The sequence below is a fragment of the Drosophila erecta genome, unplaced genomic scaffold, assembly GCF_003286155.1.
Source record: "Drosophila erecta strain 14021-0224.00,06,07 unplaced genomic scaffold, DereRS2 tig00000000-arrow-pilon, whole genome shotgun sequence".
Taxonomy (NCBI): Eukaryota; Metazoa; Arthropoda; class Insecta; order Diptera; family Drosophilidae; genus Drosophila; species Drosophila erecta.
Genome location: NW_020825194.1, coordinates 17,099,961 through 17,113,036, shown reverse-complemented (window position 1 = coordinate 17,113,036; position 13,076 = coordinate 17,099,961). Strand labels below are relative to the sequence as shown.

The 13,076-nt window shown below is 47.0% G+C and overlaps 1 protein-coding gene across 11 annotated transcripts in view; it reads right to left on the bottom strand.

The window, feature by feature from the left end:
- The window catches only part of LOC6553151 (unconventional myosin-XVIIIa), a 30,364-nt gene that overhangs the window by 1,046 nt on the left and 16,242 nt on the right, over positions 1 to 13,076 (bottom strand). For 5 of the 11 annotated variants that reach the window (XM_015154665.2, XM_015154670.2, XM_026975765.1 and 2 more), the window contains 7 exons: positions 7,922 to 8,056; positions 7,635 to 7,862; positions 3,506 to 3,874; positions 3,163 to 3,441; positions 963 to 1,921; positions 514 to 897; positions 276 to 455 (listed from right to left, as the gene is read on the bottom strand). In XM_015154665.2, the coding sequence (XP_015010151.1) occupies positions 276 to 455; positions 514 to 897; positions 963 to 1,921; positions 3,163 to 3,441; positions 3,506 to 3,874; positions 7,635 to 7,862; positions 7,922 to 8,056 (2,534 nt within the window). Of the gene's footprint in view, positions 1 to 82; positions 456 to 513; positions 898 to 962; positions 1,922 to 2,187; positions 2,579 to 3,162; positions 3,442 to 3,505; positions 3,875 to 4,942; positions 6,743 to 7,634; positions 7,863 to 7,921; positions 8,057 to 9,514; positions 11,346 to 13,076 lie in introns of those variants that run through there. The other 6 variants (XM_026975766.1, XM_015154671.2, XM_015154666.2 and 3 more) reach the window with 4 other exon arrangements.

The following is a 13,076-nucleotide window of genomic DNA, read 5'->3' as shown; positions in this document are numbered from 1 at the left end:
TTGCAGAATTGCAGCGTTTAAGTGTTGGCGGCGGTTGTCGAGTTGGTTTTTAGGGTCGTTGGTGGATGTGGATTGAGGCGGATGGTTTGCATGTATGGTTTAATTATTTAAATTAGATAAGCCGGCAAATAGCAACAGACCTTACAGACTAGCTAACTAGCGATAGGCATATTAAGAGTCAGACAAATAGAGGGTGAGAGCGTCTACGCTGTGTGCTTGGGCCTTAATGCTTGTGCTGCTTTCTGCTGTTCGAGTTGACTTCGTTATCAGCGTACCTCGGGCTGTTGTCGTCCTTTTCAAACACCACTGTGCGGGTGGAGCTGACAACGCTGCCGCCTCCGCCTCCGCCGCCGATGCTGCCGTTCAAAGACTGCTGTGACCTGCGTTTGACTTGAACTGGCCGAAGTCGATCCTCCAGATCACTGATAGAGCCCACCGAGCTAAGACTTTCGTCGCTGCAATGGATTGAAATACAATCATTACCAATATTAGGCTTATTATTCATTAACTTACCTCTCGCTCAGCTCCTCCTCGCCCTCTTCCTCCATAGCCTGCTGTAAATCAGCTATTCGCTGTAAAGCCAATCGCAGATCGTTCTTTAGCGCCGCTCCCTCCGACTCCATTTGCTCCATCTTCTTCTCGAGGTCCTTGCGCCGCGTGAGCGACTCCTGCTCGCGACTGGAGACTGCGTGGAACTCTTCGCGCATGTCGCGCAGACTCTTTTGCGATTTTTTGATTACATCCTGGGCCTGCATCTCACGCATCTTTGACTGCGTAACCTCGTTCTGCAGTTTTTCCAGGGCCTCTTTGTGACGGTTGACCTGCACTTCAAGACGAGCCCGAGTGGCCTGCTCTAGTTCCAGCCGGGATTCTAATTCCTTGGTGCGCAGCTCCAATCTGCTCCATAAATTGCACAATAACATTAGTTAAGTTGGTTAGAAAAATGAGCTACCACAACATACCGCTTTGACATCATGGCCATAGATGGATCCCCCAAGTTCTCAACGTTGTCCAGGCGGTGTTGCAGCTCGGCCACCTGTTCCTTTAGGTTATTGCGCTCCGCCTCCATTTCATTAAGCTTAAACTCAGCCTCGGATACGTTGATCTGCTCTGTATTCAGGTGCTTTACCGTGGCGCTGTACTTCTTCATCAATTCGCCCAGCTCCTCTTCGTTCTCCTCAATCTGTGCCTGCAGCTCAGCCCGATCTCTGTGTGCTGCATTGGCTCGCTCTTCCGCGTCATTCCTAGCTCGATGCGACTCCTCGAACATGGCCTGTACTTCAGTAAGTTCTGCTTCCGCTGTTTGTCGCGCTTTCATAGCCAGGGAACGAGCAGACTCGGCATCCTCCAGTTGATTACGCAGTTGTCTTATAAGCGTCTTGCCAGGGGTGTCAGCCTTAAGTCGCTCCAACTGCGTCTGGGCGTCCTTGAGCAGGGCCTTGTATTTGCGAAGATCACGCCGCAGTTTTTGGTTGAGCGCTTCCTCGGCGTCACGATCAACACGATCTCGATCCTCCATAGAGGATAGTCGCCGCTCTAGCTCGTGCTTCTCGCGCAGCAGCAGAGTTCGCTCCTCGTGCTCAGTTTCCAGCTGACATTCAAGGGCCTTAATCTTTTTGTATCCGTTACCACGTACTTCTTCCAGCTCTTCGTCGCGTTGCTGCGACTCACGGCGCGCTTCCTTGCGCATTGTTTCCAGAGTCATTTCCAGGCGAAGCTTAGCTTGCTCGAGCAGCTGTATCTGACCGGCCATCTCGTCCAGTTCCTCTTCCTGCTCCTTGGCCCGACGCTCTGTTTCATTCTTGGAGCGCCGCAATTGGGCGAACTCCTCCTCAGTGCCGCCACCAAATGTCATCTCCTCCAGCTCGCGCTGCAGCGATGCAAGTTTCTCCTCTTTGAGGTCAAGATCCAGACGGGTGTCCTGAGGAATAAATAATGAAAAGATTAATTTTAATTTAATCAAACATTGCAACAAAGAGTGAGCACAAAGTCAGAATTTGTCTATGGTACCTTTACTAAAGCTTAAATTCTTTTATTCCTTAAATAGTACGATTTAAATTGTAAACTGTATAGTTTGACTCTGCTATAAGCCACTTAGTAATAAAGGGAGCTTCTGGTTATTTAGCCAGCTAAATTGCTTTTGTATTCGGGAGTTTTGAGCTCGGCTCTGTGCCTATTCAGACTCACTTGTATCAGCTGGGTTGAATAGCGGAAACTCATGGCTGTACTGGCCTGGGAATTTCTGTTTCTGTGCCTCTGACCCTCGGTTTGTGCTATCTAAATCGCAGTGGCCAGTTCAGTTATCGCCCTTCATGAAGGCTCTTCTTCTTCCAGCTAATTATGAGTATCGAAAGCGTAATGAGAACGCCTCCAACGTTTTAATTTCTTTTTCCAGACCGAACAATCAGAACATAGAGACACTGGGACAGACGCAGATAGAGACGGAGGGATCGTAACACACTATGTACTCCAGATATCGCACGTTGACGTTCTTCGAGCTACTGTCGAGCGGAATTGAGAAGAAAGCAGCAAAGCGAAGATCCATAAATGTGTGACCAAAAGGCCGACAAGAGATACAAATACAGAGACGGCCGGAGAGGCAGAGAGTGTCCCGAGTACAGGCCGATAAAAACATGAAACTCCAAGAATCGAGAACCCAGAACCAAAAAGAACTCAGTTGGGTATGGAACAATGCAAGAGAGCGGTCGCACATGCCGCACATGCGTACATGTCTCGAACGATCGGTGTGGGCAGGTAGGCAGAAGTCTAGGTACACCGTGGAGCGCACTGCCTCAGAATGTGCATGGGCAAACGAGCCGAACGAGTTTCTGAGTCGGAGATATTCAGTATCTCTAGCTGTATCTGGACTGCAATGTGCGCAACATGCCGTCGCTTGCTCAAGCACTGTGCAAACAGTGATTTTGATTTGAAAATTATTTATTTTCTAAGCTGCATTTATGGCACAAAAATATTTAGATAATTTCCCTGTTTTTTTCTTTTAACCTAATGTTATGAATTACTTACATAACCTTTCGATTTAAATTGGTAAAAAAATATACATATATGTATGTATTTGCTGACTAGTGTTCCACAAATGTTGCTCGCGACTATTATCAACATGTTGCCAAGACTGAATGAAACTATGTTGCAGCAACCACTTACCGCTAGCGTTTGCTCCAGCGTGAACTTCTCGGCCTGCAGGACGTCCTTTTCGCGACCGTAGCGCTCCTTGGCCTGCCGCTCCTGACGCGCCGCATCCTGCAGGGACTGGCACTCGGCGTCGAACTTGCGCTGCTTCTTCTCGAGCAAATTGTTGCGCGCATTTTGCTCCTCGATTAACATGCGCAGATCGTTCATCTCGTTGGTCATCTTCTGTGCCTTGCGCTTCCATTGGCCCACAACCTGACGTTGCTCCTCAACTTCTTCGTAGGCATCGGAAAGCTGAATTGGAAGGGTGGAACATATTAAACTTCCATGTTGTAGATAAGGAAATAATGTAACCGACCTTCTTCTCCAATTGCTTCTTGAGCCCGACCAGCTGTTCCAGATCGTGCTCATGCTGCGTGTGTAACCGCCTTTTGGTGAACTCCAGCTCCCTGGCCACCCGCTCGTACTTCAGCTTGTAGACCCCGCCGCCGACACCATCCTCGTTCTCTGCATCCTCGTCCTCAGAGATGCCATTCAGATCGGATTTGGCGCATATCAGTTCCATTTCCAGCTTCTCCGTCGTCTCCTGAAGGTTCTTCACCTTGTTAGCTTGATCGCCCAGCTCCTTCTCCAGCTTCAAGCGTTCGGCGGTTTCCGCCTCCAACCGCTCGGTGGCTATGTGAGCTGTGGATCGTTCCTCGGCCAGGTCCACCGTCAGCTCGGATAGCTGCAAAGAATTAAAAGCATTCAAAAGATGTTGAACATTCATGACTATGTGCTGTTTTTTTCCAGGAGTTTATTATCGTATAATCTGGCTGTTTACTTAGTTTCAACGACTTCGATATATGACCAAGTTGTGTCCAAGCAAGTGAAATCATTATTTAACAAACTTTGTCGGAGCGCTGAGATATATTGAGTAAACAAATACACATAAAAAACCTTGATTCCCAAAAGTCGGAACAGAAAGCACTTGTGCTTTACCTTATTATAGAAGTATTTACTTTTACGTATCTATTAAAGTCACAGTTATATATAAATTTAGGATAATATATTAAAATCAATTAATTCCTATTTAAAATAAACATCTCATTGATGTCATCTGGATTCTTTTGGCATTCCCATGACGTTAAATATACTAGAGAACCAGCAAACATTGAGATTGGTAAAAAATAAAATGAAGCGTAGAAAAATGGATTTTAGATCACATAAAGTGACAAAGAAATTACTCATAGTGAAGGATCATTTCCTAAAACACAGATCAAAGCATATCTGTCAAAAAAAAGTACCACAATGCAATCTTATTTGTATACCACATATCTAAACTGACTCAATAAAATGTAGAAGGTCGGTTCAATGCCCACATAAATATGTGATCCTAAGATTTAAGAATCTTCCGAATAAGAGAATTTCCAGAAAATACAATGGAGAATCTATTTTAAAAGTATCCAGCCCACCTTAACTTTTGATTTATTCTATTTTGCCAAAAACGAAAAACAAAACATTTTGAATATGAATATGGAATATTTTCCTCCCGCCCAAAAGAATTCCAACTTGTGATTCACACAGTATTCGATTCTAAAAATAGGTCCTCGTTCAACTCAGGTGTGGGGGAAGGCGGAGGAGCTTCGCCGCTGTCAATGTCAGCATGGAAGCCCCATCCTATCGCCGGTGTGTTTGTTTAGGAATTTAATATTTATGAGGAGGAGACATCATCACCCCCACTCAACAATGCGCTTAATAGTAGAGAGGCGGGAAATTGTGTCAACGACAAGCTCAAGGCTACCGCAGCTGGTACCTCATCATCCTCCTCACGAATGGTGCGATCATCATCATCGTCATTATCTCCGGCGGTTAGACTAGTGGTGGCCACAGATGACTCCCGATCCCGGGCAACCGAATTCCCACGCGACGTTGGCGTATGGGGAAGCTGTTTGGCCAGCTGAAAGGCCTTGGTCAGGATGTTCTGCGAGGAGCGGGTGCGCCCAACCGATCCGCAGCGCTCCATGCTGTTCCTTTCTCGCTGACGCTCTATCAGCGATATTGTATCGTAGTCATCGTATGCGGAACAGGTGCTACCTGGGGTGGTGCAGCGACTTTCTGATCCACCACCTGCCCGACCACTATTGCTGGTGGTTCTTCGCGTCCTTCTGCCCATGGCGGTCCACTCCTCCTGCACATGATCCGTGCGCTTCAGGAAATTCTGTATCTTCTCACTCAGATAAGCGGAGGATGTGCGCGGATCCTCGAAAGAGGGCGACGCACGCATCGACTGATGCACTGGCTGTCTCTGGCATCCGAGCACAAAGGAGAGATTGCCATCAAAGACCACAGGGGAACTCTCCAGCTGTCGCATTTCGTAGGGATCGACTCCACCCGATCCGCGCGTGTAACTCTGCGGGAAGACCCTTCGCGGTGGTGTCTGTAGTCGTGAGTTGGAGGTGAAGTTGGAGATCGATGACTGGGTGGAGCTGCGCGAGGACACAGAAAAGGCCGGACTGGGCGAACGGTTCACCAGGCGATGATGGTCACTGTCCGCTCCTGTGGGAGGATTCAGTGGCAGTTTCAGCGAGATCTCGTATGGTATTTCAGAGTCCTTATTACCCAGCAAGGACGATGAAAACGACGAGCTGCCGGCACTGCCACCAGTGGATTTTAAAGTGTATTTGTTGGTGGTGTGCTGGTGGCTGAGTGTGGAACGTGTGGTGTGGCCATTGCTCAGCACAGGACTCTGCTCCCGCTGCTTAGGCAGCAGGCGGAGCTGCTTCCTGGCTTGGCTGGCAGGTGGTTTGGGTGGACGTGCCAGAGGGGCAGATCCGCTCAACGTGGAGTTCACCGATGAACCGCTGCTGTTGTTGGAGGCCAGGACTCCTGATCTAGGGCCGCCGTTCATGGCTGCCAGTACGCGAGCCAAGAACTTCTCCTTCTCCAATCGGTCCGATTCTAGAGGTCCTGCATTCTCCTCACCTGAAGCTGCAATGTCAGCAGTAGCCTCATTAGCAGGCGACAGGGGAGGCATGGGTTCGGATTAGTGGCAAGCGGGGCTGAGGGGGTTAGAGGGTTTCGTTTTGGGGTTGTTGGCTCGATGGTTTGTTTCTGTGCAAATTTCCTTGGCCAATATTTGTCGGATTTTCGTTTCTGTTCGCAAATTTCGAAATTTATATGTCGTATTTGTTATATCAATCGAGTTGGTATTTGGTGTAGTTGGTTTTCGTGTGTCGGTGGGGATTATATTATGCTAGGGGCTGTCAAAAACTTGAGACCGTTGATGCAATTTAAATTTATCTCGGACTGAATTTTTCTGTGGCTTGTTGTTGCTGCATTTATTTTGGCCTCAGCACGCGCGCGCTTCAAATTGCCAGCTTTTCAGATTTTCCTTTGTTTTCGCTGGTTTTTTATTGCTTTTGGCAGCGATTTTTTACACACGCACGGCAGGGAAACGAATCGAGACGACAGATCAGATCAGAACGGATCGGATCGGATCGGATCACATCGAATCTCCCGGTCACGGCGCTACGGGCCACAGGCGAACGCGACGTTTGCTCGGCAACTAAGTGATGCGTACGGATTTCGCTTGGTTCTGGCCAGCAGAAAAGCTCACCGGCAATTTGGCTCTCCCATTTTGGCGAACCAATAGCCAGATAAATCTCTTTTTCTCACGAGGGAGAGAAGAGGCTCCATCGAGCCAAGTCAATTGCAGTATCGGAGCAGTTCCGCCTATCACATAATCTACGGATGTCTCTTGATTTCGGCCAACTGTTGATCCCATAATTTGGCAATCTTTGGCAGTATTATGTAAAGTTGATCGCATCGCATCCCAGCTGCAACTCAACTGTTGCGCGACAAAGTATTATTAATGATCTTTTAGAGCATTTAAAAATACATCTGCTATTCTGGTGTGCGATATGTGCGAAACATTGCTTAAGTATCCACATCCACATCCCATCCCTTCCATCCATCTCCACCACAATATGTACGCTCGCACAGACTCTGAGAGTCAGAGTCAGTTTGATGTTCAATGCCCAAAGTGCTATTTTTAGGCCACTTCAAAAAAATAATTCAAATGAAAGAGAATGGAAATTCACTGGCGAAATGTGCATCTTGATTACTTTGACTTAGGAAAAGGAAATAGATCTTTAATTGATTAAGCATTTGTGTTAATGCAAACATAAGAATGCTGTAGACATTGCAATTACTGTACACTTCATGTTATTATATTAGAGCCCACGATTATATTAAATATTAACTTGATGCCATAAAACCATTCTTCTATAAATACTTATTTTTCTTGCAACAGAATCTGTTCCTCGATGAGGAACCCCCACTGCAATACCATCTAAATATATTAAGCATTCATTTTCTTTTGGCGCCCCAGATATCCAAGCACTGCCAACGCAAACATGATCTCGCAGATGACTTGTCATGTCATATGGCGCAATTTTAATTGCATCCCCACTCGAACACATGCCCATCAGGATTTTTATATTTACCTTGGCTTCCAGCTTTTGGTTTTCCGCCTTGACCTCGCTGCGATCACACTCGATCTTCTCCAGCTTGGCTCGCAGCATTAGGAGCTCCTCGTTGGCCGTTTTCAGTTGCTCCTCGGTGCGATGAACGTTGAGCAGGGGAGTGACCCGCACCAGGAGACGCCACCAGGGCCAGTCGCGAACGGCAAGGAATGCCTTCACATTGCGTTGAATGCATCGCACTGCCAGTTCCTGAGCGGTTAAATAATATCGATTAATCCTCTCTTTAAAGATAGTTAGGTCTTATTTACCTGAACTCGTCGTTGTGACATCTTTTTGCGGGCCAGATAGCCACGGCAAAAAGCTTGCAGCTGTATAATGCGATCTGAGAGCAGGACATCGCGCTTGGCTTCCAGATCACTAAGAACTCCTGAGCGGAAGAGGATCTGAAACAAATAATGTAGATGTTTAGCAACTATTCATGAAATTCAATTGTTGCTCTGTGGTCATTTGTTTACAATTGAAATTCAAAACATTTCATGGTTTGTGGTGTCGGCGAGTACCAGGAATACATATGTAAGCCTAAAATAGGTAATTTGTTTATAAATCATGATCAGCACAAATCATTTAACCCGAAATAGTGCTCATAGTCTCAAGTGATTTAATAAATTTAAATAGAGATTACTTCTATTTAATGCTTACGTCAATTAAGAAGAACTCGCAATAAGTTCACATGGATCCCCACAATTATTAAGTTCAGGGATAAAATTACGAGTCGAGCGGAAAGTGAGAAATCGAAAAACAAAATCGCATCATTTCCGGAAGTGAAGGTCAAGGTGGGCTGACCGAGCTCAGATAATGCAGATTAATGGAGCGGCACAAGGGGGAAAATTCAAATTATGAGCAATCTGAACACCTGTGTGCAAATAGATGCCACACTCCGACAGGTGTGAAAGTGAGAAGAAGCAACGTCGCCGGCGGTGGGCAATGAAAACGAAAACGAAATTGTAAACAAGATATTGAAATATAGCAAAAGCACACTGGAATGGTGCCCTCCTAATGGCGGATCATGCAGGTGGAAATGCACAAAGTCAACGGCTGTATTCATCGCATATGTGTTTAGCATATTTAGGACCACCGGGTTCCCATACAAATTAGCTACTGAAAGACGCACCTTCGAGGTGTGGCCCCCATCTCAGGCCGTCTCTGTCTGTCAACGCCGAATTCGCGACCGAGTCGAGAAACTATTTTCTCGAAATTTTAATTATGCCCGGCACGTAGACAAAAATGAAAGTAAACCAATGTGAAATGGCAAACTAAACGGTCTTGCGCCGGCCAGTGTTGATTGTCTGTGGCACAGTCACCACCTGCTGGTGGTCGGATGCCTGGACACTCCGACGGGTCCATTTGGACACTGGGAGTGGTTGGTACCGAGCGATAAAGAGCCATATGAAGTGCTTGTCTGGGATTCAGCCAACCGATAATTCTAATTTTTTAGACAAAGAGAAAGTTAAGCTGAACAATGAGAATATCTTTATAGGAAATGAAGAAACTGGCAAATACAAAGTAACATTAATAAAATATCGTATAGCCCCCGAAAAATATATACAGAGGAACTTTCAATCAAGGAAGCGTGCTCCAGAAACCAGGTGTTAGGACCCCGGAAAGCAGTACCAAAGCGGTGAAAGGAAAGGGATAGTGTCAGAGGATAGGGGGAAAGATAAACCCATAGCAAGTGGTTTTGTACAATAAATATTTATTCCATATACAGCATACGTTGGATAGTTAGATATAGTCAGGTGCCAGACGGTAGATGCAGCTGAGAGCTTACATTGGAGTGGCTGGGGAGGATCGGAAGCGGGATCAGAGCTGCCGCTGCCAAGTCAGTGCAGCCGCATAGTTACCTCTTTCATGTAGGTGGGATAGATCTCCACCTGTGTCTGGATGCAGCGCACAGCTTGCACCTGGGCCACCACCTTGCTAGCCACCACAGTGGGGCACTGCGTCGCGGCGGTGGCACTTTTTTTCCCAGCCGCCGCAGCTGCCTCGAATTTCTGTAAAAGCTCCGCGATCTTGTTGGATTTGGTACAGCATTTTGCATCCGCCGGTTGTTCCTCCGCTTCATCGCCTTCAGATTCACAAAGACTACCGGTGGAGTTACTCGTGGATGTAGAGAGCTGGGTGTTGCTTATGTGTCCCGAATCATCCGAATCCTCTTCTTGCTCTGCGCGGATTTCCTTAGTGGGTTTCTTCTGATTCTGTGGTGGTGCGATCTTTACATCCTGGACTACTTTAACGAGTAGTTCCTGATTTTTGTCGGAGGTTTCTCCCAACTTCGGGGGTATAATCTTGCAGGACTCTAGTTTGGGTCTGCCCATCTTCTCCTCGTTGGCATAATGCAGCTTCTGTAGCTTCTTCTTGTTCTTCACCAACTGCGAGTGCTCCTTAGTTACTCCGCGACTAGTGCTCCTTTTGGGCCTTGCACTCATGCTCTCCACCTGACGCAAGATCTCCTGACCCTTTGCCAAACACTTCACTAGCAGTTCATCGCTGTTTGCATTGGGTGATTTTGCCTTTATTCCTTCCGGTTTCAGGGTGGAGTTTGCTCGCCTGGCCGCCGGTCTGGCGGTTATGTGCCTCTTCTCCAGGCTGGAGTTGGCTCGTTTGGGCATAGCCACAGTTGTTGGAATGACAGCTCCTGCAGGTGCAGTAGTATTTAGGGTTAGCATGGACCGAGTGCGTTGCTTACTGGATGTCTTGGAGTAAATTGGTTGCTCCAGGCAAAAACTTTCGCTTCGCTTGCGCAGACTTGATTGTTTGCGCACCGGTATTCTGCTGCCACTAAGGTCACTCATGGAGTTGTATCTGGAATCGCCTCCTGCTCCGCGTAGTAGCAACACTGATCCGGCTAATTCCGGAGACTGGTAGACCTGCATCCTAGTCCTGCCCATGCTCAGAGTACTGTGTGACTTGGACAACATTGGCTGGCGATCACTGAACTCCGCTGGGGGAGCCGGCAGCTCCTCTTGAGAAGCTATCATAATTCCCTCCAACGGTGGATACTCGTTTAGTATGTGATCAAAGCTTTGAAGCACCTCGTTCAGTTTGCTCTCATCGTGAGCCACCTTCTCCAGCTCCGCGAAGATCTCATCCTCCAGCGACTGCTGCGCCAAATTGAGACTCAGGCTCAAGTGACTTTCCTCATCGCTGTCCACATAGGTGCACACACTGCTGCTCATCTGACTGGACATTTGCAGCGGGACGGGACTTGTGGGCACAACCTTGGGCGTGTACTTCCCGCCCACACATCCGCCATCCACCGTGCTGATTGCACTCATGGATCTGGTGTGCTTGCTGCCCTTGTAATACAGTTTTCCACTCAACTTGGGCGTTAAATTATCCTCGATTTTGTGGCGTATGTGGGAGAAGAACTTCTTGCCCGCCCCCAATCCATGCTTGGGGGTAGTGGGCGTGGCAGCGGCAAAAGGCGGCGGGTTACTGCGCACCTGGCTCAACTTGGACTTGACCGTGTGCTTGTACATTGCGGAATTATGTAAAGCAATGGTCCAGCGACTGACGACAGCGGCGAGTAAAAGTGCATATAATTTCGCAATAAATTGCAGTTTCCTTTTCGATACTCGAAGGCGACTGATTGGCCACCACTTTCACGGCTTGGGCGGCGACTACTGGTGCTCTCGGATGTGGTAAGGTGTTTTCTCTTCGGGCTCGGCGACGCAACTGAATTGGCCAAACAGACGCAGCCCGAGCCAGAGCCCGAGTCCAAGTCCAAGCCAAATGCTGGCTCTGCATTCGAAAGTGGCTTATCGAGAAACGGCTGGCACATAAACACAGCTCGCAGCACCAACAAAAACATAAACTTGGCTGAGGTCGCGGCCGTTGGTAATTGGCCGAGGGAAAGGGGCGAGTGAATGCAACCAAACCAAAGAGCCACCGAGCAGCGACCCCCAACCACGAACAAATCACCGATCCTCCGGCTGGACCAATGATGCTAATTACCAGCAACAACAATTGGCCCCACATGCTCGACTTGCGGCTACCCAGCATAATTAGTCACATCATCGCCATCAAGGCAATCACAAAAGAAAAGCGAAACAAGTGAAGCAATGGACTAGGTCTGGAACTGCCCTCGGCTACTTATTTCTTATTCCATTTTGCCTTTTCATTGCCAGCAATTGGACAAGCCCAGTGTGCCTCACAAAAGATTCAAAGAGATCCACGGATGAACGGGGCAAAAGTGCCATGTTCATTGGGGACAAATAAATATTGGTTTAGGCTGCACTGGTCTAGACCTCAGAGGTTGCAGCATGGTTGAAAGGTCATTAGCCTGAGCGGGTTCTATACTCTAGTAAATGGTAATGGCCTTTCGAATTAGGTTGTTATTAATTTTACCAGTATCCATAAATCACTTCTAACTATAATGGTATATTACAGACAACCAATTTCAAGAATATTAAAATGGGAATATTTGTATCAGTAAGCCTGTTTGTGAGACAAATATGAATTACAAACAAATAAGAAATAAGTAAAAACATCAAAGTTTCATTTTCTGTTATTGGAATGCAAAAATAGAAAAATGTTATCTCATTATAGTTGCGAAATTTATTCCATTGAACTTTGTGATCACTTTACAGCGACCTCAGATGAAATTTAATTACAGCCTTGGTAGTATCGACCAAATCTGTGAAAACAATTGCACGTCGCACTTAAAGATCAGGAAATCCTTGATCCCCGCAGCCATCATTACCATGATCGTGACAGAAGCTGCAGTAACGATGTCATTGGGGCTTCCCTTACAGTTTTCGAGGCAATTACAAGAAACATAACCGAAGTAAACAAGTCCGACAAATGTCGATGGGATTACACGGCCTGGGGTCCGTTCAAAACGCATCTCTCGCAGCTTCCTGGTTATTGTTTCATAATTAAAAACTAGTTTACATATGTATGCATATCTGTATGCAGGGCTCGTCTGGGGGCCTGTAGATTAAGGCTAAAAACACCAGCCGCGCCCCCTCCCAGTGGAAATGAATGCGTTAATGAAGTTTTCGTGTCTCGATTTCGTTTGGTTCGGGCTTTATTTTATATTTTCCCATCCATCCGAACGGGAGAGCTAATTTAAAAGGTATTTCCCCCAAACCCCCCCTCTGTGGCGTTGACAGAACCCGCCACAATCGCGTTACATAATCATGTTCGACCGGCAGACAGCCAGCCATCAGCCACAAACCACTCCCCATTTCTAATGAAAGCGAACGCTGGAAATTTCACTTTGGTTTAAAAAGAAAAAAATTTTAATGTGCACTGGTCAAATGTGGTTTCCCAGTGAGGCGAATGCAGGCTGCAACGTCATTTTCGATTTTTGTTTTGGTTGCCGTTTTTTCTTTCTTTTTTTTTATTTTTGGTGAAAGTCGGCGAGGCGACAACGCCGCCGTGCGTGTATTCGTAATCATA